The sequence below is a fragment of the Schistocerca cancellata genome, chromosome 2, assembly GCF_023864275.1.
Source record: "Schistocerca cancellata isolate TAMUIC-IGC-003103 chromosome 2, iqSchCanc2.1, whole genome shotgun sequence".
Lineage (NCBI taxonomy): Eukaryota > Metazoa > Arthropoda > Insecta > Orthoptera > Acrididae > Schistocerca > Schistocerca cancellata.
In genome coordinates, this window is record NC_064627.1 from 773,812,110 (window position 1) to 773,839,740 (window position 27,631).

A 27,631-nucleotide genomic window follows, 5' to 3' on the forward strand; every position below is an offset into this window, starting at 1 on the left:
ACTGAGTAATGGTCTTCCATATACTTTACTTTCGGTTGGAGATAAGTTGGAATAATAAAAAAAAAACACAGTAAACTTGAAAAAATCATATTTTCCCTGTTGGAAAAATTGGTTTCTCTCATTGAGAAGTGACAGACATTCAAGAATGGGTATTTCAGTGTGGACTGGGTCATAATTCTTAGTGAAATATCCTTGAAGATTTAAGATCTGTAATATGCTTAAAATAAAATCCGTATCTTTCCTTTTCACAGAGTATCTTCTTAATAAGTGAGTCACCTAGGCGTGGCTCTCCCGACTCAAAACATGCTTGATTAGCTCCCAAGGAGATATCGTGAGGAGGAGAGTGGTGTAGATCCAAATTCAAATATCTCTCCAGCAACAGACCAATAGTACGTCGTTGAGTTTCATTATTATTTATTTTTGAACGCAAACTTGTCTCCGGTGACTTTAATCGAGCAAGATTTTGGGAACAGGTTCACGCTTGTCCATATGAACAGGTGCTTTTGTTCCAGAAAGTATTCACTTGACTTGGTTCTCGTATTCTTGTCCACCCAACCCCATTTAAATTTTCCACAAATTCCCTAAATCACTTGGGGTAGTTCCATCAGCGAGATCTGTGGCCGATTCCTTCTTCAATTGCCGGCCGCTGTGGCCGTGCGGTTCTAAGCGCTCCAGTCCGGAGCCGCGCTGTTGCTACGGTCGCAGGTTCGAATCCTGCCTCGGGCATGGGTGTATGTGATGTCCTTAGGTTAATTAGGTTTAAGTAGTTCTAAGTTCTAGGGGACTGATGGCCACAGCAGTTGAGTCCCATAGTGCTCAGAGCCATTTAAACCATTTTGAACCTTCTTCAATTTACATTTATTCTCAGCAAATGTTGCATATCGAACGATATGATCACTGTCGAGATATTTAACTCTCCTTCCTACCTTTGAAATTTTCTAGTGAGAACTTTCTAGAGTTTGAAAGTTCAATATACCCTCCACACATTGCGTGTAGTTCCCCACTTGCAGCTCTAAAGCACAGTCGGAGTAGCCATCGCAAGACACTATACCCTACATAATAATCGTTATTGATATTATACAGAATTCGTCACGTTCATGTCTGTGTCAACACTGTTGTCACTGCAAGTGACAAAACGATGTCAAGTTCGAAACACGTAACAAAAGTGTAACACCGCTGAGTCATGGACACTTGAAACACAGTCGGTAGGCGAAAGTTGGGCAGTCTTCTGCTGGCACCCACCTTGCAGGCCATGTCGATGAGTTTCTTGCTGTGTGGAGCTGAGAACTGGCGATGCGCTGTCCGGCCGGCAGTTATATACCCGCTGCAGGCGTGGCTGGGCGCTGCCCGCGTTTTCGCAACGCGCGATGTGGATGGCGGCCACCAGCCACAGCAGGCCTTGGGCGCACCTACCCCAATTGAGACACAGCCGTCCGCTACGAAATGCAAGTCGTCTGATAACTCAGACCTTTAGCAGGCAGTTGCGTTTTATAACTGCATGATAATCAACATATCTTAGACTACGGCGTCCACGATGACTTTAGACCTATTGTTGTCGTGATTTGCCTTTACTGTTGTTTTCTGAAGTGTAGCTGAAGATCGCTGGGGCATTACTTTCAAAAGGATTCTGTTTCGTCATCTTCTCGAGATTAGATTAAATGTTCCTCTGTCATCAATTTCGTGGCAACGATAATTTTTTAAAGGATATGGCAACTAACAGGGATGAACAGTACGCGAGATTTGTTTTTGGTGATATTTTCAGCATTTTGTAAATTACAGTTTAATCTATATGTGGTGTCACGCTACATCAGTAGTGTGTGGATAAGTAGAAAATTTTGGTTCTGTGCAGTTGCGATGACCACTGTGTCCTGGTGGCATAGTGGTCAGTGCATCTGCCTAATAACCAGGAGATCTGGCTTCGATTCCTGGCCTGCCACACATTTACAGCTTTCCCCAATGATTTGAATCAGTGCCCAACGACAGTTAATATGTTTAATTCTCTTGTGTCTTGACAGTTTTAGGTGTTCAGCAGTCTCACTGCAGCAAAACATATTTAAAAACAAGAGTGTTATCTTCACAGCTCTGGGAGACAGACGATGTATGTGTAAGGTGATTAAATTTTACATGTACTGTTCTTATATATACAGTTATGACTCTCCTAATGATTCTCTACGCTAATATTCCAAAATTCACATAATTGCAATTTTGTAATGTTACTGAATCTACAGTACATCAAATGTAGGACGCACAAGCCTCCTTTATAATGTTTGCAGTCTCCATTTTTGATGATTTACTATTTCCTTCGTCCGCAGCTCGTGGTCGTGCGGTAGCGTTCTCGCTTCCCGTGCCCGGGATCCCGGGTTCGATTCCCGGCGGGGTCAGGGATTTTCTCTGCCTCGTGATGAATGGGTGTTGTGTGCTAGGTTAGTTAGGTTTAAGTAGTTCTAAGTTCTAGGGGACTGATGACCATAGATGTTAAGTCCCATAGTGCTTAGAGCCAGAGCCACTATTTCCTTCTGTGGACCTTTTTTCTTTTGCTTGTTCTACTCCTAACGATTCTCTACGTTAATATTCTAAAATTCATATAGTTGCAGTTTTGTAATGTTACTGAAACTACAGTACATCAAATGTAGGACGCACAAGCCTCCTTTATCATGTTTGCAGTCTCCATTTTTGATGATTTACTATTTCCTTCTGTGGACTTTTTTTTCTTTTGCTTGTTCTACATCCTTTAGTCAACTGCAACATTTGTGCTCTCCTCATTCTTTTACGCGACAAATACTCGTTTATTGCCTCACTAACGGACTTTATTTCTTTATTGCTACATTCGATGCGACGATGATGATTTAGGTGTTTTGACGTCGAGTCACTAGTAACTGTATTCTCATTTTGTTTGTACTGATTAGTACTCATCGAATAATATTATAAAATTTGACACACCAGTTTGCCGTCACTCGTATAAAGTCTTTATCAAATCCCAATCTAGACACACTGGATCTCACTTCCACTCTTGTCACCTATAAATGTAGCTTTCGACGCAGATTCGAATGAACTTTTTTATCGCGGATCGTACATGCGTGTTCACATCCGTGGCAAAACGCGCGCATTTCATTAGTCGATGTCGCTCCATGTGCAGCCGACATTGCTTAATTCTAAGTAGACCGCAGTCGCACAGGCTGCTTAGGTTCTGCTTTCTCTTACGTTTGGCTTTTTTACGCTCAGCACTCGATATTGCAATCTTAAAAGTTCTAATTGGAATTAGCTTCATGTAACGTTATTGTCATTAATTTGTTGGCCTTAGTACTCTTCATATCACACACTGTCAGCCATTTAATTAGCACACCATGAAGGCGACCTGCTACAAACGTCACATTATATAAGAGTAACGCAACAAACATACTGTGTATTAAAAGAGAAATGTCCGCCAGCACACCTGCAATTTCACAGCGGTACGATCATGACCCATCATGAAAAAGGACCACACAGGACTTGAACACGTCCACGAAGTACGTCAGTGGGTGTCAGAGCTATCGTGGCGACAAAGTCGCACTGCTTTTCGTTAGCTTACAGCAACTGCTCTAAAATACGTGAACATCCGCCAAATATGAAATCCGTACTGTAATATGGTTTCTAGCGGGAAATATGTAAAAGCTGTTGATATTAATCACGAATATTGTGCTATTTATGGACTGAATGTGAACAATGAAATTTTTATTCATCAATGGCGTCACCTTTTTATGAATCTGAGGATGAATGTTCACGATTATGATAGTAGTTGTCATCTGTTTGTAGTTAGCAACGAAATAGCAGAAAAATGAGCGAAATAGTTCGCGAAAACTGACGTTTCGCTATTTCTCAAATGGCGCACAACTTTCCGCGGATTGTTACGACTGCTTAGCATGGAATCGTAAGTAAAGAATTACGGTACCATAACTCCTTTCTGAGAACTATAAAAACTCAACGTTTGATCGCTTCTCTGGAATCTTTCACTACGACACAGAGGGAGAAAGCCTATACTGAACGGAATCGTGACCTGTGACTCGACGCTTCGCCCAACGAAGCTAAAAAAGCTTACCAGGCTCTGTCAGCCAGAGAGGTTTTGACTGTCGTTGTTTGGGACTCTGGATCGTGCATTTTACGCAGCGTGGAAAGTCAATCAATTCTGAAGCCTACCATGACACTTTTAATAGACAAACACGATCTCTTGAGTAACGACGTCGTGTTTCTGAACGAGAAAGTTCGGCCACTCACTATGCGGTAAACAGGAACTGTCGCGTCACTTCAAAAGGGACATTTTAGAACATCCACCCTACGGAGCACACTTGACGCCAAGTGGTTTCCACTTCTTCATGAAAATGAAAAAATCGCGTTGCATTCAAAGCTTTTATTCAGGGGAAGAAATTCAAGACGTTATGGCTACCTTCTCAGGCGGCAGGTGGAATTTGTCCACTTATTAAGAGAGGTGCCAAATGCTTAAATCAGAATTGTAATTCTGTAGTTGCAGTTTAAATAGTTTTGTAATACGTTTGATTTAACCAATCCACTATTTTATTTATAGCCTAACGGAGTTTCATTTTTGGATCGCTCTCGCACGGTCAGAAAAATATGTTTATATTCAATGTTAACACGTTTCTCTTTTTGAGAGAAAGTTTTTCATATTTTTTCCATCGTCTGTCTGTATTTGAAACCCTTGCACCATCGTTTGCTGCACGAATAAAAGAACTCTTCTACTATTTCCGATGTCTCATTTCCCACTTCATTTCTCCCAACAGCACTTGACTATTCTCCATTACCTATTTATATTAATCTTTTAACAACTTCTTAATTAGCCGTTGAATTAAACTATCTGTCATGTTCTTTGCCGTCTCTGAAAGAACCAACCAACATCCATTTTTTATTTCTTATCTGTGAAATTTTACTTCCTTTTCCAAATTTCTCCCTGGCTTCCTTTTGTGCTTCCACTACGTACAGAGAGATGAACTGGTACAACTCCATACACTTCCTCGACGACCGCTTCGCTTTAATGTCCTTAGATTCTGATAATGTTGTCTGGTTTCTGCAGAAGTCGTAAATAACCTTCCGTTTCCCGGATGGTATATTGCAGTTGAACATTGTCAATTTTTTTTCAATATCTGAAATTGCTAAAATGCGTCTGTCTTACATTAAGCTGTCTGCTAAGATGAATCGTAAGGTCTGTATTGCCTCAACATGTCCCTATATTTATTCTGAACCCAAGCTGCCCAGGCGTTTCATTCTTATCCAGCTAATTCACGTTAGGACAGCTGAAAATGCAAAACATATATCACGAACACGTGCACAAACAAGATGAAAAAAACTGAAAGTCGGCTGTATTCAACCCGCGAAATTTAAAAAAATCAAAGTACTTTTTGATTACTCCTCGGGTATGGATGTGTGTGATGCCCTTAGGTTAGTTAGGTTTAATTAGTTCTAAGCCTAGGGGACTGATAACCTCAGATGTTAAGTCCCATAGTGCTTAGAGCCATTTGAACCATTAATCTTCTGTCGACTCATTTAACCGCTTCCTAATGCTCCTTTTGAAACTCTCAACAAATTCTAGCTGTTTCTAGTTACAATGTTTAGGTCCATCTCATTAACATCCTAACTTACTGGAATTTCTCTAGCTTTAATATGCATCTCAAAACTAATAAATTATGGTCAGTGTTCACATATGTCCTGGAAACGTTTACCAGTTTAAAACTTGGTTTCTTAATCTGGCGTACCATTTTGTATCCTATCTTAAACCGTCCACTGTGAATGGATCTCTAAAACTACAATAATGGCTAAAACTGAACACTTTGCGAAGGCGTAGTTATGCAGGTATAACCCACAGTGTGTTATCACCTATATGCCGCTACTTATTTGTAATAAAATGACGGATAAAAGCAAACATTGATTTTTTAAAGCATATTGCGTTCCAGCAGTAGGCGAGCTTGCGTAAGCGGCTAGTTTCTTTAGGCAGCTGATGCAACACACTCCGGGCCTACATCAGCGCACGACGTTAACCCTTTACATCACATTCGTTTACTAATGAGTCGAGGCACATGTTAGTGTCAGTCCAAATTCAGAATCTTTTAGTACGTTCAGCTGAGCCTCGTGGCATGTAATTTATGGTTTTAAAACCAAAACTAATTTACTAGATTTTGATATTTTATGTACAGTGCTTTTAAGTTAAGTGTTCATACTCAAGTACTGCCGAATTTTTCATGATAATCGTGATACAAAATGACTCCTCTTGACAAAACTCTGGTGCTATACGACAATACGTAAAAAAATCTGATTTTGTTCAACGCTTCTCAAAATTGAGTCATAAACCTAGTGACATAAGAAATCGCGTGAAATTTACTTTGGAGCAATAAAGCCTTTATAAAAATTATAGCTCCTGAAATTTATCTAGCGTACGGGAAACATCTTTAGCAGCCTTGGCAGACAGCATCTGACGCGCCCATAAAACCCGTATCGTGTGGATAAAGGTTTAAAGATCTTCACTGTATCCGAAATTGAGTTTTGAGAGCTCGTTGTTTTACGGATGAGATCCTCCTATACCATCTTCTTCCCTGTTCGACTATTTATTCTGGCATATGTTAGAGACATTAGGACGGTATTTCTCTACCCAGTGCTTAGATGGGGAACAGCTCGCAAGAACGTGAGTATATCACTAGAATTATGACTCCACGGTGCTCTACGCACTTAAGTTTTCTTAAAGATGTCAAATTTTTGCTTGGAACACGTATTGAAAATCTGTCAGAACCTCCTATCAACTTTCTAGAGTAGGAGACAAGTCTGCCTGGACGAAATATCCATCTGAAAACACTCAGAAATCTCACTGCCTTCACGTCACATAGGTGCAAATCGGTGGTGACTCACACTATGTCAGGCATCAGTAACCACAGCTGACTTGTCCTCAACCTTAAACATTGACGTCTCATCCCCTTGGTAATATCCACAATAATTACAGCACACCTGTATCAGTACACTGCAAGGAAAAAGACCTCAGTCTAGCACAAAAATCAGTTCACCATGTTACTACATGTTACGTGATAACGTAAGTCAGAATTCAATAACAGGCATGTTTTTTATTTCGCTTAATTCAGATTTATGAACTAAAATATTGTAAAAATAATGATAGGTAGGTAGGTAAATAGATAGATAGGTAGATAGATGATATATATATATATATATATATATATAGAGAGAGAGAGAGAGAGAGAGAGAGAGAGAGAGAGAGATGACTAACTGCGAATGGAAGTTTAGCAGAAGTTTCTGAACTTTTATAGGGCCTCTGCCCCTTCAGTTTCAATAGTTAGAGGTTATCGCCTTCAATTTCAAAATCCGGAATTTTATACTTCCTATTGGATATATTCTGAATATTTTCGGTATTAAGAATCGTGCTCTTCCGCGCTATGTTAACAGAGACAGCAAAAAAAATTAGCAGTTCAGTTAAATGGGATAGGAGATTGTCCTGGGAGGTGGCACCTGTAAGTGACTGTACAGAAAGCAATGCAAACAAGGCAGTGGGATCTACATACTACACAAAAATTCCGAAGGCTGCCTAGAAAGCATTTCTTAAAGGAGGGATGAGTAAGTATCTGAGTGTCGAACACTAGAAAATTGAACTCTGAAGCGCAAATAGAGAACTTTCAAACAGATATTTTGTGCGATTAGTGAAGTGAAATAGGAACGAAATAGTCTGCTTATAGTACATTAATAACAACAGAAATAGTGACTTCTGAAACAGTGGCATGCCTACGAACAAGGAGACAGGTTGAAGAGGCAGCAATGAGTAACCGAATTATTCCTCTGAAGATTCGATCGATGTCAATAACAGTCGTCATTATCGGTTTGACATGCCCACACCACAAGCTGATACGAAAATATAGAAAACATTTGAGGAAATAAGGTACTGGATCAAATGAATCAGCCATAATGAAGATTTGATGCAGAGAAGGGAAGGAAGAATTAAGAGAGAATGTAGCATGGATGAAAGAACAGAACGCAGAGGGAGGAATCTGTCGTTCTGCGATAAGTTTCATCTGTTTGCAGCGAACACCGACTTTCGGAATCGCGATAGATGAATGCATACTTGGATTATACCGGGAGACGCCTGAACAGCGTCATGGCTAGACAAAGCCGCAGAAGTCAATTAGTGTACTGCAAAGCATATCCACATATTGACATAGACTCAGAATTTAGCCTATTAGTGGTGAACAGTAAACTGATACTCAAGAGGATGCAGGAGTAGAATAATATTGTGAATTTAGGGCACAATGAGACGAATTTGTTTTCCAAGACAGTGGGCTTTCGTACGAATAAAATAGTCAAGTGTAGTTCAGGAATCCGAAGATTAGGCACCGCTTGAGATGTTGTAAAGAGAGAGGCCACTAGACAGAATACACCATATTAATGTCCACTAATAGGTGTCCGGATAATTTTGATCGTATAGTCTACTTCCTGCAACGTCAAATATAATGATTTACATCTGTGAAACGCATCACGTTTTTTTATGTACTGAAACTATTTGTCAGTGAATTATGGTAGGCTTTAACCTGTAACGTAACTTGAAAGAAATGTGGAAAACAATCTAATAAGGCGATGTGAATGTTACTCCACTGAAAATACTTGTGGGCCCCTTATAGTCACAGCTTTCTTTCATAGACTACTGTATCGTTCGTAATATGGAATTGTTTTGGGTTTTACATAATATTTATTTTTGTTTTGATGTGGAAATGCTCCATAAATATCTGTAGTATTTTAGTCACCACAGGAAGCGTCATGATATTGAGGGCTATCAAAATACCGTACTTACCTAGAAATACAAAGTGTTTCACATACTGCTCAAGCGCCGTCGGTGTGACTGAACGGAAACGACTACCTCTGTAAGCATCGTAAACACATAGGATGTAGTTCCTACCATCAAAACTTATCCTAATACTGTAATAGATGCATTAGTTATATGTGGTTTTGCTCTGATAACAGTAGGTCTCTTAATTAATTGTTAGTTATAGGAGAAACGGTGCAGTATACAAGGTGATTCACGTACAGTTTGTGTTCAAAACATTTCTGAAATGAAAGGTATTACGGATGTACTGTTATCATAGGTAGGAAGTGTTACAAAGGCCCTACAGTTTCAGTTCTCACCCAGATTTTAATAATCGGTATAATCAGTGTTTATTTCAAATAGTCACGTTTAAGAAAGGGAAATATGCCAGTTGACACTAACAAAATGAAACTAGACTAAATTAGAATGATACTGTCATTTATTTTCAGGACTCAAGAACATGTAGTCCACGAGTAGTCACTATTTGAAATTAGTAACTACGCACAGCAGTCAACTCCTGTATCAGAATTAACGTAAAGCAGAAAAGTAAAAAGTAAATAATCATTTTTTATGCTGAAGAAGTAAGAGAACTGACAACAAGGGGGGATTTCCAGAATGCCGACCACAAGCTCTTAACACAAGTTTCCAGTCAGCCATGCAATGACTGATACACGCGTTCTAGCATTTCACCAGAAATTTCAGTGCAGGCAGCAGGAATAAGTCGTTTCATATCATCGTGATGTAGTCGGTGTATCATTATTAACAGCATCTTCCAGCTTTCCTCAGAGGAAAAAATCTAAGGCGGTCACATCTGGTGAACGGGACGACCAAGATATAATATGTCCACTTCGTTCAGTCTAAAGATTTGTAAAAATCAGTGATGAGAAGCTGTATTACGTTGTACGCTACACCGGTATTAAGAATGTTCAAAGGCCGATGTGCTACGTCCTGCAGAGTACGCCAATAATCTTACGTTTCAATCATTTCCCTCAATCTGCAGTGTTATTCAATGCATAATGATGAAACTGGTCACCAGTTTACGTAGTACAGTGATGTACCTTCAGCCAAAGAAACCGTTGTTGCGTAACTCCTAGGTATCGACAACAATCCACATAAAATTTTATCGTATGACAGTTCTACCGGCCGCGGTGGCCGAGCGGTTCTCGGCGCTTCAGTCCGGAACCGCGTGACTGCTACGGTCGCAGGTTCGAATTCTGCCTCGGGCATGGATGTGTGTGATGTCCTTAGGTTAGTTAAGTTCAAGTACGAGGTGCATTCAAGTTCTAAGGCCTCCGATTTTTTTTATAATTAACTACTCACCAGAAATCGATGAAAGTGGCGTTACTTCTCGACGTAATCGCCCTGCAGACGTACACATTTTTCACAACGCTGACGCCATGATTCCATGGCAGCGGCGAAGGCTTCTTTAGGAGCCTGTTTTGACCACTGGAAAATCGCTGAGGCAATAGCAGCACGGCTGGTGAATGTGCGGCCATGGAGAGTGTCTTTAATTGTTGGAAAAAGCCAAAAGTCACTAGGAGCCAGATCAGGTGAGTAGGGAGCATGAGGAATCACTTCAAAGTTGTTATCACGAAGAAACTGTTGCGTAACGTTAGCTCGATGTGCGGGTGCGTTGTCTTGGTGAAACAGCACACGCGCAGCCCTTCCCGGACGTTTTTGTTGCAGTGCAGGAAGGAATTTGCTCTTCAAAACATTTTCGTAGGATGCACCTGTTACCGTAGTGCCCTTTGGAACGCAATGGGTGAGGATTACGCCCTCGCTGTCCCAGAACATGGACACTATCATTTTTTCAGCACTGGCGGTTACCCGAAATTTTTTTGGTGGCGGTGAATCTGTATGCTTCCATTGAGCTGACTGGCGCTTTGTTTCTGGATTGAAAAATGTCATCCACGTCTCATCCATTGTCACAACCGACGAAAAGAAAGTCCCATTCATGCTGTCGTTGCGCGTCAACATTGCTTGGCAACATGCCACACGGGCAGCCATGCGGTCTTCTGTCAGCATTTGTGGCACCCACCTGGATGACACTTTTTGCATTTTCAGGTCGTCATGCAGGATTGTGTGCACAGAACCCACAGAAATGCCAACTCTGGAGGCGATCTGTTCAACAGTCATTCGGAGATCCCCCAAAACAATTCTCTCTACTTTGTCGATCATGTTGTCAGACCGGCTTGTGTGAGCCCGAGGTTGTTTCGGTTTGTTGTCACACGATGTTCTGCCTTCATTAAACTGTCACACCCACGAACGCACTTTCGACACATCCATAACCCCATCACCACATGTCTCCTTCAACTGTCGATGAATTTCAATTGGTTTCACACCACGGAAATTCAGAAAACGAATGACTGCACGCTGTTCAAGTAAGGAAAACGTCGCCATTTTAAGTATTTAAAACAGTTCTCATTCTCGCCACTGGCGGTAAAATTCCCTCTTCCGTACGGTGCTGCCATCTCTGGGACGTATTCACAATGACCGCGGCCTCATTTTAACACAATGCACATGTTTCTATCTCTTTCCAGTCCGGAGAAAAAAAATCGGAGGCCTTAGAACTTGAATGCACCTCGTAGTTCCAAGCTCTAGGGGACTGATGATCTCAGATGTTAAGTCCTATAGTGCTCAGAGCCATTTGAACCATTTTTGAACAGTTCTGTTTTCAGGTGATATTTTTTAACATAAAAATGTACTGTTATACACTTATGACACTGTGATTATACAAAAAGGAGCCAGTAATGTCATATAAATATCTGTGACTAGCAATGTGCGAGGATATGAAGTTAAACGATCACACAGATTTACTTAAAAATAAATCGAGGAAGGTGCTATGTATAGAATACAGGGTGCTGTGAAACTGCGGTTTGTAAACTAAAGACATTGTTTACAAAGCAATGTGGAGTCCGTAGAGGACCATTCCACTGTATCGTGGAACCCATACTAGGTCGGAAACTAAAAACAGTAATGCGAACGATCTCGGAGTTGATTTGTTCGAGGAAGAGGTTAATGAAACAGCTGAAAGGGCGTCGAATAATTCGCAAAAGCACGTCGGAAAATTACGAATTGATTTCCGTGATGGAAGCTACAAATATTCTTCAGTAACTAATACATCGCTCGGTATTGACTTTGGAGATAATTTTACATTGATAGTACGCATGGAGAGATGCATCAAACCAGTCTCTGGACTGATAACCACAACAACGACAACAGTACGCATGGAGGAAACAAAGCAATCATTTGGTTCAATGGCTCTGAGCACTATGGGACTTAATATCTGAGGTCATCAGTGCCCTAGAACTTATAACTACTTAAACCTAACTAACCTAAGGACATCACACACATCCATGCCCGATGCAGGATTCGAACCTGCGACCGTAGCTGTCGCGCGCTTCCAGACTGTAGCGCCTAGAACCGCTCGGCCACACTGGCCGGCAAGAAATGATTTCACCTATGCTTCATCTGTGAAGGGAATGAGAAGCAATCCTGGTGTATGATGCAATAATAATGATCTTACAGAGTAAATGTGTATATTTAGAAGTTGAAGGATTTGCGAGGTTTCTGAAGAGAGATTAGTGACAATGAAGAATATAAATAATATGGTAAATTTTATTCCACTTACATAATATACAGTTCAAAAACATTCACACGCAATAAATACAGAAGTTTACAGTGGAAAAGAAATTACTTGGGAAACGTTTTCGTCATTAGATTCACATTGGTACGAATACTGTGTATAGGAGAGAAACTGCTTTGAGCCGAAAATTGCGAAGAATATACTCAAAAATAGAGCCACTCAGTAGGATCATGTCGAGAGGAAGTGTTTATGTGGTGTTTAACCAAGGATGGCCTTTCCATAGGCAAGGGGAGCAGCGACCTTAGCAACCGCAGGGGCAGCGTAGGCGACGGGGGCGGCCACCTTGGCGACGACGGGGGCGGTGTGGGCGATAGCTTCCCGGTGCACGACGGCGTTGAAGCCGTTGACGGGGTCGGCGGTGTAGTCGACGGTGCGGATGGAGCCGTCGGGCTCGACCAGGCTGTAGCTGCCCTGGACGACGTCTCCGTCGCGGACTTCCTGCTGTGCCTTGGAGTCACCAGTCAGAGCGTCCTGCACGCTGTAAGCGAAGTTGTACTGGGGGTGCGGGTCGTATTCGGCAGCGGCCACGGCGGCGGGGGCAGCGTAGGCCACGGGGGCAGCCCTGACGGCGGGAGCGACCACTGCTGGGGCTCCCAGATAGCCGGCCCGGGCCACAGCCACGAAGGCGGCGAGGACGATCAGCTGCAACAAAGAAGAAGATAGCCCTGTTACTGATGTAGTCGAAGCACAGAACTCAAAACAAGAGGCGTAATAACCAGTCATCTACTACCTAGTAATTATTGATGGAAAGTCTTGGACTTGGATGGGGGAAAAGGTTTAGGGTAACCAAAGGAAACCATGGTGACACTTATGAATTTTTGTCCATTAGAGGAGATTACGTCACGTTAACAATAGCTCTTACACAGTTCGGTCACGCGCGGAGTGGCCCCGCCGTTTTAGGCGCCATGTCATGCACTGCGCGGCTCCTCCCGCCGGAGGTTCTAGTCCTCCCTCGGGCATGGGAGTGTGTGTTGTTCTTAGCATAAGTTAGTTTAAATAGTGTGTAAGTCTAGGGACTGATGACCTCAGCAGTTTGATCCCTTAAGAATTCACACGCATTTTTGGACATAGTTCGGTCGTGAACCGGGCCCTGTAGTCCTGGGGCAGCACTGCTACTTCTTTGAGTGGTAATCAAGGTTTACAGTTTATGGATTATTGAGTGTGTCCTATGTTGATCAACAATAGAATGTGAAACCTATGTTGATCAAAAATACAATGTGAGAATTTCAGGCCGGTCTTGGCGGCCGAGCGGTTCCAGGCGCTACAGTCTGGAACCGCGCGACCTCTACGGTCGCAGGTTCGAATCCTGCCTCGGGCATGGGTATATGTGTTGTCCATAGGTTAGTTAGGTTTAAGTAGTTCTAAGTTCTAGGGGACTGATGACCTCAGAAGTTAAGTCCCATGATGCTCAGAGCCATTTTTTGAGAATTTCAGAAATTGAAACTAATAAAGAAATATGAGTGATGGCTTGATTGCGATAATGATGTCATGACTAATGCTTAAAAAGTCAGTAGACAAAAATTACAAAGTTTGATCGTGATATCCAGCTAGGGATTCGTGAGTCAAGACTGGGTTTCCGACGGCATCCATTCAATAATGGTTCTTCAATAATCACCAGATGAATAAAAATGACTGCTCCGAGTCATATCATTAACGGGGCTACTGATTCGCTAGTCTCAAGCACCGGTTATTATTCAGATCCTTTCGACAAATGTATTCTGATTTGACTCCCAGATTTGTGCTCTCACTGAGTTGATCAAAAGCATAATTTCGTAGTTAGTAGTTACGCGATTCCTCCTATATATTCGTGCCTAATTCACTTGTTAAGCGTGTCACAATTTTAGCTGCGAATAAAGAAGATCAAATTAGGTCAAGTTCCTTGATTACCACTTTCACTTACATCTTATAGTTATCGATAACACGGAGCTACGTGTGAGTGGCGATATGTTACCGTTACTCAGAACTCAATTTCTGCAGCATTCCAGCATGAATGGTTAGCCGCGCGGAGTGGCCGCGCGGATAGAGGTGCCATGTCATAGACTGCGCGGCCCTCCCGCCGGAGGTTCGAGTCCTCACTCGGCCATGGGTGTGTGTGTTGTCCTTAGCATAACTTAGTTTAAGTAGTGTGTAAGTCTAAGGGCCGATGACCTCAGCAGTTTGGTTCAAATGGTTCAAATGGCTCTGAGCACTATGGGACTTAACTTCTGAAGTCATCAGTCCCCTAGAACTTAGAACTACTTAAACCTAACTAGCCTAAGGACATCACAAACGTCCATGCCCGAGGCAGCATTCGAACCTGCGACCGTAGTGGTCGCGCAGTTCCAGACGTAGCGCCTAGAACCTCTCGGCCACCACGGCCAGCTCAGCAGTATGGTCCCTTAGAAATTCACACACATTTGAACATGAATGGTTACAAGTTTTCACAGATGGAGTTGTGGTAATAGATTGAACTCACTTTAGGCAGAACAACGCTTCAAGTAACCCGTCGGCCATTGATATATTTTCTATGGTTTCATCAGTTAAGGTTTGTGCTCTAATGATCTCGTCTTCGACGGGACGTGAAGTATGAATATTATTTATACAAATTAGTTTTTGGAAGTGTACTCAATTTTAAAGATGTTTGCTTCATTGAATCTACGCGGCTGATCTGAACTCAAACCTGGATCCTTGTCTCTCGCAGTCAGTGTTCTCACTGAAGGAATCTATGAAACGGTACTGGCGGCACTGAATATCTGAAACTGAATCGAGTGTTACGCCTTGAGGGCTGTCTCGTCAAAAGGCTTGCCAACAAAAGGCAAGGAACGGAAATTTTGGAACATCTACGCTGGCAAACATTCGAAAAATGAAGCCTGATATTTCCAAAAACCTAATACCAATAATAGGCATTCGTAAATCAGTAAACAAATACACAATAGCTCCTCCGCATTTCTCTGGTAGATACTGTGAAGAAAAGATAGAATAATAACGATTTGCACAGTGACTTGTAGGCATTCATTTTTTTCATTTTTCAATCCTTGGATGGAACGGGAAAAAAACCGTAATATATCATAAAATACAAAGTATCCTCTACCACTCACTTTACAGTAATTCGCTTTGCATAGCAATTGATGTCTATAGGTAGACCATATTTCGGATTGTGGACCAAACATAGTAGTGATGCTTTCCGATACACTTTCGCATCACGGAGCTAAGTGACAATTTACTTGGCCAAGTGGCTCGGCGCGCCGGTCGCTCTTAATTCGAAGCACGTGACGAAAGCTCGCCGCCACTGGAGTGAGTCGAAGTGTCGCGTGAGATGGCCACTCGCTGGCAGCGGCCGCCTTCCGCCGGCACCCACCTTGCAGGCCATATCGATGAGCTTGTAGCCGTGTGGAGCGGAGAACTGGCGATGTGCCGGCCAGCCAGCGGTTATATAGCCGCGCCCGGGCGTGGTGGACAGCCGTGTTTTCGCAATGCGTGACGTCGCGTGGCGCGCATGTCCGGCTTTGTCACACAGCAAAACCCCCGCCAGTAAACCCTGTAAGCTTTCTGTGTAATTTATCTGTTTGTGAAATACTGAATATTCTTGTTTAAAAAACTTTCTCCTCGTGTAACGTGTGCTTTAGATATCGCATTCAAGTGCTGAGCAAAACTGATTGTTTGTTGCCCCTGTTTTGCACATGCGAACAGTGTTATGAAACAAAACTTTAATCTTAGTGAAATGCTGAATTTAGAATTATGAAAATAAATCTAATTAAATCCCAAAAGAAACTAGCTGGTCACTGAATTAAAACCATTTAACTGAAACTCAATACTGGAGAACGTTATTAAAGTTACGTAACATGAAGTGCAATGTCTGCCTTGAAATATCCGCAAAATAAAAGACTGCTCAACATGGTAGAAAATAACTGTTTAATGTTACCTTCACGGTACACTGTAAATTAATTTGCTTACATAGCACAACACCTGAAAATTCTGACTATGTACTGTTTATTCACAAGAATGCAAAATGAGGACTGCACTGAAATAAAATTAACGTAGCGCATATTCAGCACACTGTTTTGTGTCTGGTGTACTGATGTTCTCGAAAGCAAATTGAAATGAGCAGATAGCACAGTTAAAGAACATTAATCTACTCTAAACTTCACTTTGTTTTTCAGGAACAATGTGTGACTACGTGTGGCATAAGATGTAATGCACATACCGGAAAACATTTTAAACTTCACTAAGAATGATGAAGGAGGGTTTATTTTAAAAAGTGTTATTGAAAAATTAAACTCTGATTATTGCCAAGAAAGATTATGTACCATAAGAAGACTAACAATTAAGAAATTCTCTCATTAAAAAAATTACAGACATGTCAGCCAACTGCGTAATGTGTGACATAACGCAAACAAAAGGATAAAATTAACACAAATCATAATATTAGTAGTTATCTAGGGGACAAAGATATCCTTCAGATCATAGTGCTGACAAACACACATTTCATTGTTGCATGTGCGTGGATTACTTTGAAATATTCCTCCAAAAAATCTTCTCCATCAATACAATGAATAAAATAGCTTTGTAAACCAGTTTTCGTCTCCATAATAAAGTATTCCAGATAATTTCTCCCAGATTCATAAAACCAGATTTCCTTCCTAAAACTGAACTGCTCGCTACTATGCTTGTAGTAAAAATGAGCTAGCGCTGCCCCAATTAACAGACGAACAAGCCCACCATAGATTACATTTTACACACAGTCAAGAATCTTATCCACTAGTCGTACAGCACGCTCACGCATCTTTGTCCCACTACAGTATAGGTGAAGCAGAAAACATATGGAAACCATACAACCTCGGTAGCGGCTACACAAATTGAACGTGAATATTGTGAATGAAATAATGGAACTGTCTTCTTAATAGTTAGAAATTTAGGTTTAAATTCCATGGGAAAGTTGATTGCGGTGACTTATTACTCAAAAAAAATATGATGGATCACGGGAGGAAAGTTTTCAGTGAACGGATACCACCTCTCATATCTGATTCAGAAATATTTGCGAATTACGGCTGGCATAAGCCTTCATTGAATCAGACAGAAAATTTCAGCTACTAAAGAGACAGCGTACAATACGCTTGCCCTTCCTCCTCCGGAGTATTGCTGCACGATATTAATTGTTTACCATATGAGATTGACGGAGGATACCGGAAAAGTTCAAAGAAGGGCAACTCGTTTTGTACTATCGCGAAATAGGGGAGAGAGTATCACGGATATGACAGGGGGTTGGGATGCCAATGATTCAAACAAAGGCGTTTTCCGTTACGGCGAGATCTTTTCAAGAACTTTCAATCATCACCTTTCTCCTACGAGTGCGAAAATATTTTATTGACGTACACTTGCATAGCGAGAAATGATCATAGTAATAAAATAAGAGAAAAAATACCTCTCACATAAAGGCTTAAGTGTTCGTTTTTCCCGCGCGCTGCTCGGGAGTGGAAGGGTTAAGAAATAGTCCGACGGTGGCCGACGAACCCTCTGTCAGCCATTTACGTGTAAATTGCAGAGAGTTCATATATATATAGGTGGGTAAATGGTTGGAATTTAGAAGGTGAGAGCAGTTAGTTGTCTAACAATTCATGCTTCTTACACTTACGCAAAAGGAAAATAATTCACCAGAAACACTTTCACCGAAAGCTACGGTATCGATAATCCGTTATTTCCGTGCCTTTTGGTGAAAACCTGACCCTTATACTCACATATTCTCAGTAGGGAATGAAGTTATTCCTCCGGATGAAGAACGGTGTGAGTACATGATGGCTATTTGGTGTGTCTAATGTGACAGGCACTTTTAGGTGGAGGTCACAACACTATGCCCAAAGGGCATGCATGAAACTTCGAGAATGGCCGAATTATTGACGTAAGGTGCCTGGGAGCATCACACAGACAGATCGCACGGGCTGTTGGTTGTTGTGTTATGACTGTAAAATGAAGGTGACGAGACGGACTTTGAAAAACAGTATGGTAGTAAGAGTAATCGCACGTCCTTCCAGCAGTTTTGTATCGTGAGGAGATCATATAATTGTTTGAATGGGTCTGCCGAACAGACGAATGACAATAGCTGAAATCTTGGCATTGGTTACAGTCAATCACCAAGAACCGTCGGCAACAAATTACTGGAAGCTGAGTCGCTATGCCACAGACAATACAAGTTGTATGTCGTAGAGCCAGAGTCAAGTGGAACATTGCGTGACATTCTGTAGTGTTCAGCAATGACTCTGGCATCTGTTTGTGCCTATCGTATCGACCCCTAAGTGTCCGTTGACGACTTAAATGGCAGGAAGTGTGGGAGTGGATTCAACAAATTTAACTTCATCATTTATTAAGAGAAATCAAAACTGAACTTTACACACCATCGCAAGAGTGAATTCACGTTGGCTGATCACGTGAGTTAGATATCGAAACACATTTATTACATTTGGCTGTATGACCACAAATCTTTAATATTATACCTGACATCAAAACGTGTGGCTGTAATTTCTTATATGCATTATATTAAAACAATCAATAACGAACTCAGGTATTCACATATAAACAAAGCACAATGACATACGAAAGGTGATAAACTGAATGCTAATGACCACTATTAAATTTAAAATAGCGAGTCAAATATTTCAGCAATTCCTTTGAAGTTAACAACACTCACGCGCGGTAGGCAACACCAACACAACTCCATGAACAATATGAACTTGGCATAGAAGACAGCTAATCCCGACATCCCGACCCCCATACAAAAAAAAAAAACGCCATACGCAACGTAATGACTGACTGAACAACATTGCACACTCATATACAATCGGCACATTAATATCTCCGGAGCGGCGTAGTCCAGACACATAGCAGCGAGAAATTGACAAGGCGGCAGCTTACACCCGTTGCTGGTAAATCTGGGCGCGGTACTCGGGGCACGGCATCAGGGTAACGACAGGCCGACAGTGTGTTCCCGATACCTGTTGCTCCGCAACAACCATGTGGACGCCGTCCCTCACGCATCACACATTGAAGGGGCAGCCGGCCGTTGTGGCCGAGCGGTTCTAAGCGCTTCAGTCCGGAACCGCGCTGGTACTACGGTCGCGGGTTCGAATCCTGTCTCGGACATGGATGTGCGTGATGTCTTAAGGTTAGTTAGGTTTAAGTAGTTCTAAGTCTAGGAGACTGATGACAGATGTTAAGTCCCATGGTGCTTAGAGCCCTTTGAACCATTTTTTTCGAAGGGGCAGACAGACAGCGTGCACTAGGTTGGCACAGCTCAGAGCTGCAGCCACGGTCACATTCTACTACCTCTACATCTACATACATACTCCGCAATCCACCATACGGTGTGTGGCGGAGGGTACCTCGTACCACAACTAGCATCTTCTCTCCCTGTTCCACTTCCAAACAGAACGAGGGAAAAATGATTGCCTATATGCCTCTGTACGAGCCCTAATCTCTCTTATCTTATCTTTGTGGTCTTTCCGCGAAATGTAAGTTGGCGGCAGTAAAATTGTACTGCAGTCAGCCTCAAATGCTGGTTCTCTAAATTTCCTCAGTAGCGATTCACGAAAATAGCGCCTCTTTTCCTCTAGAGACTCCCACCCGAGTTCCTGAAGCATTTCCGTAACACTCTCGTGATGATCAAACCTACCAGTAACAAATCTAGCAGCCCGCCTCTGAATTGCTTCTATGTCCTCCCTCAATCCGACCTGACAGGGATCCCAAACGCTCGAGCAGTACTCAAGAATAGGTCGTATTAGTGTTTTATAAGCGGTCTCCTTTACAGATGAACCACATCTTCCCAAAATTCTACCAATGAACCGAAGACGACTATCCGCCTTCCCACAACTGCCATTACATGCTCGTCCCACTTCATATCGCTGTGCAATGTTACGCCTAAATATTTAATCGACGTGACTGTCAAGCGCTACACTACTAATGGAGTATTCAAACATTATGGGATTCTTTTTCCTATTCATCTGCATTAATTTACATTTATCTATATTTAAAGTTAGCTACCATTCTTTACACCAATAACAAATCCTGTCCAAGTCATCTTGTATCCTCCTACAATCACTCAACGACGACACCTTCCCGTACACCCCTGCATCATCAGCCAACAGCCGCACATTGCTATCCACCCTATCCAAAAGATCATTTATGTAGATAGAAGCCGGCCGGTGTGGCCATGCGGTTCTAGGCGCTTCAGTCTGGAACCGCGTGACCGCTACGGTCGCAGGTTCGAATCCTGCCTCGGGCATGGATGTGTGTGATGTCCTTAGGTTATTTAGGTTTAAGTAGTTCTAAGTTCTAGGGGACTGATGACCACAGATGTTAAGTCCCATAGTGCTCAGAGCCATTTGAACCATATAGATAGAAAACAACAGCGGACCTGCCACACTTCCCTGGAGCACTACAGATGATACCCTCACCCCCGATGAACACTCACCATCGAGGACAACATACTGGGTTCTATTACTTAAGAAGTCTTAGAGCTACTCACATATCTGGGAACCAATCCCACGTGCTCGTACCTTAGTTAGGAGTCTGCAGTGAGGCACCGAGTCAAACGCTTTCCGGAAGTCAAGGAATATGGCATCAGCCTGATACCCTTCATCCATGGTTCGCAAGATATCATGTGAAAAAAGGGCGAGTTGCGTTTCGCAGGAGCGATGGTTTCTAAAACCGTGCTGAAGCAACTTCTCTGTCTCAATTCTCATTATCAGAGTACAGGCCGGCCGCTACCCAAGGTAATGCAGTGGATCAGATGTTTCCTTTCTTGTTCGTAGGCAGTCGTCACTGTACCCGCACACCAGGCTAGGCTTCTACACTTCCGCTTCGGCCACAAATTGCCAGCGCTACAGCGTACTCGCTGCAGACTTCTCTGATATCGATTTCCAGAGACACGCTGGCACGGCTCAACGACCTAATAAGAGTTCACAGGAAGAAGAGCTTTTTGAGACCCATACCTCTCCATTTCCAGGAATCGTGATGTGCGTAAGTACTGGATATGAGAACAGGACTGATTTGGCAACAGTTAGGGGAGGCTGAAAGCTCGCCAGTACGTGGGAAGAATGCTGTCACAATTTTCAGGGTCAGGATACCAAATGCCATATTCCAACAGGATAATATAAGATCTCGCATTGCAATTCACGCCACAAACCTCCTGAGGAATCTATGATCCTTGGTCGGCCTGGTCAGTCCCCTCATTTTTACCGTAGACATGTTCAGGATATGATAGGACACATATACTTCCATACCAGCCTACAGTCAGCAAGCAGCATGTGTTTCAAGGAGGCTGCGTGCTTCCACATGACAAACGAAATCAAAAGTGGATTTATGATCATGAGGGTCACAGACATACTCATATTGGTGACGGACATCTGTTCACAATGGCATGAAAGTTAAATAATACCCATTATGTGATGAACATCTCTAAAAGCCTTGACGAAGATGGGACTGGTGCTTCATGCTGTAATCTTTTCCAGTATACTTCAAGTATCCCGTTGTCCAAGCACTTTTAAGGGCACCAGCGTTGCGTCAGTGAAAATTTCCCTCCGCAGTCGCGGTCGCTCCTGGGGTATTGTTTGATCCACTTGGCCCAGGGTACTTATGGTGTATTCGCCAGTCACTGTATTACACTATACACTATAATCAATAAGAAAGTTCACTTTTGAATAACAGAAAAGTATGACCACAACTTTTCTCTTGTTTCTAACTCCTTTTTCGTGTCTGCTGTGAAGTCTTCGACTAACGTTCCATTCACAGTAAAGATACGTTTCACTTCCGCGCCTTGTGGCTAGTCGCCATGAGGCTGCGCTTGTAACACACGCAAGTAGAGGCGCCCAGTGTCAACACGGGGGTGATTGGAATCACTCGTGACCACATGTTTTGGAAAATGCATGCACCTACACGCATGCCTCTCCTTGCGAGTGGGGCACGCACAGCCGCACCTTATGCCCACACAATCGGATTCTCATAGAAGGGGCAGACAGTGTTGAGAAAGTCATTATCGTATTTAACAAATGCATGTTTTTTTTTGCATGAAACGTACTCATAATTGATTCTCCACGGGAAATCTGCTTTTGATTGCCTATGGGCTGAGTTATTCCGTATGCTTGTACCATAGTATGAACTTTCGCTGTATTTCTTGCTGTGGTTGCGGTTTTGGAAAGTTATTTCTATCGATCATCTTCAAGAAAGGAATGCCAGTACTACATCAGTCACCTATCTTTAATTTGTTGAAAAGGAAGTGGTCGATTCATAAGGTTTCGAAAATTTTCGATCAATAAAGTGATTCAGTCTCGAAAAATCCGCTTAAACGAAACTATTATACTGGCCCCATTGACACTGTTTTTAGTGATAACAATATGCCACTATGGCTATCGTTAGTTATATTGAAATATCCTTTTTTTATGACCAAGAACACTTCGTCAGTTGAGATGAGTTACTGTGCACTATGTATATACGTATAACATTTTGTTGAAATCAAGGGAATGTCTTTCCCTGCTTTGGTTCATCATCACAAAGATGTAACAGCCATGGTCCTGTAGGAAGTGCATTGCTTTTCCTTCCTCCAACCCGACATATGGCTTACTGAAACGGTTATAGGATAACGTAAAATGTAGCGTGGAACTCAAACCAGATGTATGTACAGGCTGATTATAATTAAAGCTAAACTTTCAAAACGCTGTAGAAATAACACTACTGGTCCGAATGATGTCAAATTGCAACGGAATATTATCGAAGAAGAGGGAAAACGTACGACAGAAGAAAAAGAATAGTGTGAAAATTGATCAACAGATGGCGCTGTATGTGTCAGAATATGTAAATGAAAACACCTGTCATGCGCACGACCCATTGAAGTTGGTATAAACACGCCGGGTACACGGCTTTTCCTCCTTTCGTGTCTGCATCGTTCGCCATGACAGTCTCAATGCAGGATCGCGCTCTGCTTGTAAAACTGTAAGAATGATGACTGTGCAAACATCACTCTGTGTTCTGGACACTGAAGGGTTTGAAAAAAGGCGTTGGTCCAGTGAATGCCGTCGGTATGGAGAAAATGATACGGAAATTCTAAAAGACGGATTCTTTTGGGGTGCAACATGGTAGAGGGAGGAAACGAATTGATTCGACGTCAATGGAAAGCAGTGGCCGCAGCAATGCAGGAAGAGACGAGTGGTGGTGTGCAAACGTGTAGTGCACGGAGAATTGCCCGAACACTGAACATACTCGTGAGCACGGTGCGTAGAATCATAAGAAACATTCTTCTTTGCAATCCATTCAAAATTACCCACGTGTACGAGTTGTTTCCTGTTGACCTGCCAGCAACAGAGATCTTTGCTTTAGAATTTCTTGCTCGATTGAAGTGGAGAATGACTGGCCGTGGAAGATTTTGTGGACAGAGGAAGCCCACTTCCATCTGACAGGATACGTCAATACACAGAATTGTCGCATAAGGCAAAGGGAAATCTACACGCAAATCAACCAATACCACTTCATCCTGAAAAGGTCACTGTGTGGTGCGGGTTTACGGCATCATTTACCATAGGGCCATATTTTTTCGAAGAGACAGGTGCTTCGGGCCCTGTTACCTGTACCGCCACTGGGATCATTTTTATGCAGTATGGCGCACTACGTTCATTGCAAATCCAATTAAGCAGTTGCTGAAGCACCATTTCGGAACTGCTAGAATTATCAGCCGCCATATCCCTACAGCCTGGCCGTCCCGATCACCTGATCTTAATTCGTGTGGCTTCTGGCTGTGGGGCTATTTGAAAGATGTCGTGTTCAGTGTTCCGATTCCAAACTTAGCTGCATTGAAGGCATGCAGAGTAACATCTGAGACAGCGTAGTTGGTATCCTGCATGAAGAACGCATAACAAAAGGCAGCAGAGCTCAGTAGCTTGAAACCTTATTGGAAAATCGTCTCTAAGAATGAGTCCGTCATCCTTTTTCTCCTTCCCACGAAATATGAGTTCGCTGATAACTACCCCAAAATCTTGGTTCTATATGGCGACATAATGTTAGCTAATGGTATGGCAGAATGACGCCAGGAGTTTAAATACGATGAAACAAACATCAACGAAGAACAGAGGAGCAGAACAGCATGGATATTGACTCACGCATTTGTCTATGAGTTCTAATAACTGTTGGTGAATATGGCTGATTAGACATTGTTGCGTGGGTTGTGGAATAAGAAGGGTACTAGGGCAATGAATCCATTGTTCTCCTTACGTAAAAAATAAACCAATTGGGCTAGTCTAATTTATGACTCTTAAGTAAGCAAGCCATTCACTTATTCTCTTATTTAGTATTTATTCAAGTCAAATTTACTCTGTTAATGATATAATTTATGACCCACATTATTTTTATTGCTATAAATTATGATAAAAAATTGGCTGCATGTCTGTTTAACTTTATCTTCATTACTATGATTTACGATCCATAAATGTCAACCAGATGTTTATCCAATCATTCCTTATCTTGATAGGTATAATATATGACTCAAAAATGATGTCACACTGAAACATGGCCACCCAGGGTAAGTCAGGCACTTTGAAATTACAGTGGATGATTGAAAACGGTGGGAAATGACAGAAACACAAGTTACATAGCAAGGTATAAGTCATTTATCTACCAATATTATGTTAAAAACACAGAAACATTGTTCTGACCTATTATAACACTTTAAAAAACGCAAGGAAGTTGTTATCACATTACCAGTCTGTTAAAATACATCGAACTGCACTTACTAATGTATTATAATTTGTTAACATTGCTAGAAAACGTACCTGCTGTAAGGAGCTGCATACTGCGTAGCCTATGCGATCGGCATGGAGAGAGAGAGATAGACAGACAGGACTTTCCACACCAGATGCACCTCGGCCATGGTGTGCAGCCGGCATCGCCACTGTTTGCTATGTCAGGTTTTCCCACTGTGTGACGATGCACTTGGCTATCACCGCTGTCTGCACAGAGTCATATGGCAGCTCTGAAAGTCCCACCAGTGCAGGAGGTATGAATCGAATAATTCCACCAAATGTCTAAGTACTGGTAGAATCAGAGATGCTTTAACCACGCCTTTTCTTCTTGTTACCCATTCTACATCAGGAAACGTTTAGCTGCTGACAGCGATGAAAGGATGCAATTTTGTAAAAATATTACATCTGTCTTCTTCTTAAGTGGGCGCCTAGTCGTGCTCATAACACATCCTAAATTTATTCCAATGTCCAATGTAACTTTAGTGCACGTTGTTTTATGAAGTGCAAGTGGTGTAATACGTTGCCCTACTCTCACATGTATTTACCCGACATTATGAGCTAAAATTCGATATGCAGTATGATGTTCTACCAAACTTTTACTTGCATCGTATGGCTTTGCAAGCCTCATCCAGCAGATATATTCTGTTATCACAACATGCTATATGTAATTCTACTGGTAGCTTATCAAGAATACTATTATTACCACGTACAGTGTGCATCCTACAAGACACGTTTTACTACTTCACTGTTAGAGGTTTGCATGTCTCATTACATACCACACCCTTAGCGTCTGACCAGCCGTTGTGCAATGAAAGGAAGCCAAGCCATTTAACCAAGACCTTACCCTCACATCGTATTATGACACACTTTATGAGCAACATAGAAACATGCCTGGTTCACTGCTTATCTGTAATTTTTCTGTGTAAAAACTATTTGGCATTTCATCATCATCCATTAAGCTGATAAGCTCTAGTAATCGTTGATTGTACATTGGCAACTATAAATATCTCTGTCGACCAATTTGTTACGTGTGATTTCTCAAACACAGTTTAGTATTTTGTAATATGTACTACACCACTTATATAAAATTCCTGCTTGTGTGGATCTATCATTTTAATACAGTGCCATTTTATGTTTAGAAGCTCGTTTCATGAACATCAGTTGGTTTCATTATTATGTTACATGTACATTCTGGCTATAATGCCCCGTTATCTGTCCATTTGTTTGATTCACAAAGATTAGTACGCATTCATATACGGTTTTCTATCCTTTGTTCATATGTTCCGTGATACTTACATTCAACTGAGAGAGTGTTCGGTCCTGGTGTAATCAATACCAATTCTAAGTGCCTTGAAATATCCGTTATAAAACTCGCCATCATGACCAGTTTGAAGGTTTCCAGAAAGTCAATTCGTCCATGTCTGCAGCATTTGTTTTCGAAACCTGTGCAACAGCTTGAGCATTCCTTGTTTTCCCAGCTGGGGCCGAGAAAAATTTTAAGTTTGTGTCAATGACCATTAAAAAATATTTGAAGCCTTTATATGACTCATACGATACGTTCATCTGAGCAACATTCCCAGTGGTAGCTGGTGTCATGAAGTGCTGTGATTGTTCATTTTTCATTTATCTTGTTGGAATTGTAATAAAAGATATGTATTGCAGAGTTCTTTTGTGCTGAACTTTTATACCTTTTCCAGTGCTCCGTCTACCAGCTTTGGAACATTTAATAACAGTTCTGAATATTCTGCTGTTCGTGATTTTTATTCTTCTATTTCAGTTGTCTTTCTTATGTGCACTGGTTGCAGATAATATTTCAGTGTATGTTTTAACTCTTTCAGTCAATAGTTGTTGAGTACTGAAGTTTTTGGGTAACTTAGATCCACTAAACCAAGGATTCTTTAAAATTCTGTATTAAAAACCTGTATTGCGTGCTTGGTTAAACTTATAGGTTGCATCCCATCATATTCAGTTGTTCCCAGCCAACCCTATATGCTTCATCTATCTCACTATCTCTGTCATGGTTAGTGAAATTCTTCTTCTCCTCCTCCTCTTCTTCCTCCCCTTCCTTTTCGTATCTCTATCCGTCTTATCAGGTTTGTGCAGTTACAGGCTTAAATGCATCTGAGAGAAAATGATCTACTTCCAACTGCCCTAATTTTAGAAATCTTAATTTCCACCGAACAGCCTTCTGAGCATCGATAACTTTGCACTTTATCAATGTACTGCTGCATGCCAAACAGCCTTTTAGATAGTATACAGTTTACATACTCTCAGACTGGCTGTGTGGATGGTCTTTCTTTCCAGCTTCTACCATTATTTCACTTTCTCGAATATTTGCAATTACTGTGTTCATGTGAGCCATAATGGACATGTATTTCCTTAAATCTTTCCATG

At 41.8% G+C, this 27,631-nt stretch overlaps 2 protein-coding genes across 6 annotated transcripts in view; both read right to left on the reverse strand.

Annotated features, from left to right (window-relative positions):
* Nucleotides 1–27,631, reverse strand: part of LOC126162616 (cuticle protein 21-like) — a 190,936-nt gene that overhangs the window by 87,169 nt on the left and 76,136 nt on the right. Inside the window, exon 1 of one of the 5 annotated variants that reach the window (XM_049919230.1) lies at nucleotides 1,243–1,275. The exons of the other annotated variants lie outside the window; for them this stretch is intronic. Coding sequence (XP_049775187.1) covers nucleotides 1,243–1,254 — 12 coding nt within the window. The 5' untranslated portion in view covers nucleotides 1,255–1,275. Of the gene's footprint in view, nucleotides 1–1,242; nucleotides 1,276–27,631 lie in introns of those variants that run through there. 5 annotated transcript variants of the gene reach the window in all.
* On the reverse strand, nucleotides 12,466–15,848 carry LOC126162626 (cuticle protein 21-like). Its single transcript, XM_049919247.1, has 2 exons — nucleotides 15,820–15,848; nucleotides 12,466–13,124 (listed from the first exon to the last, which is right to left on the reverse strand). The coding sequence occupies exons 1-2, from the start codon at nucleotides 15,829–15,831 to the stop codon at nucleotides 12,681–12,683; spliced, it is 456 nt and encodes a 151-aa protein (XP_049775204.1). The 5' UTR covers nucleotides 15,832–15,848; the 3' UTR covers nucleotides 12,466–12,680.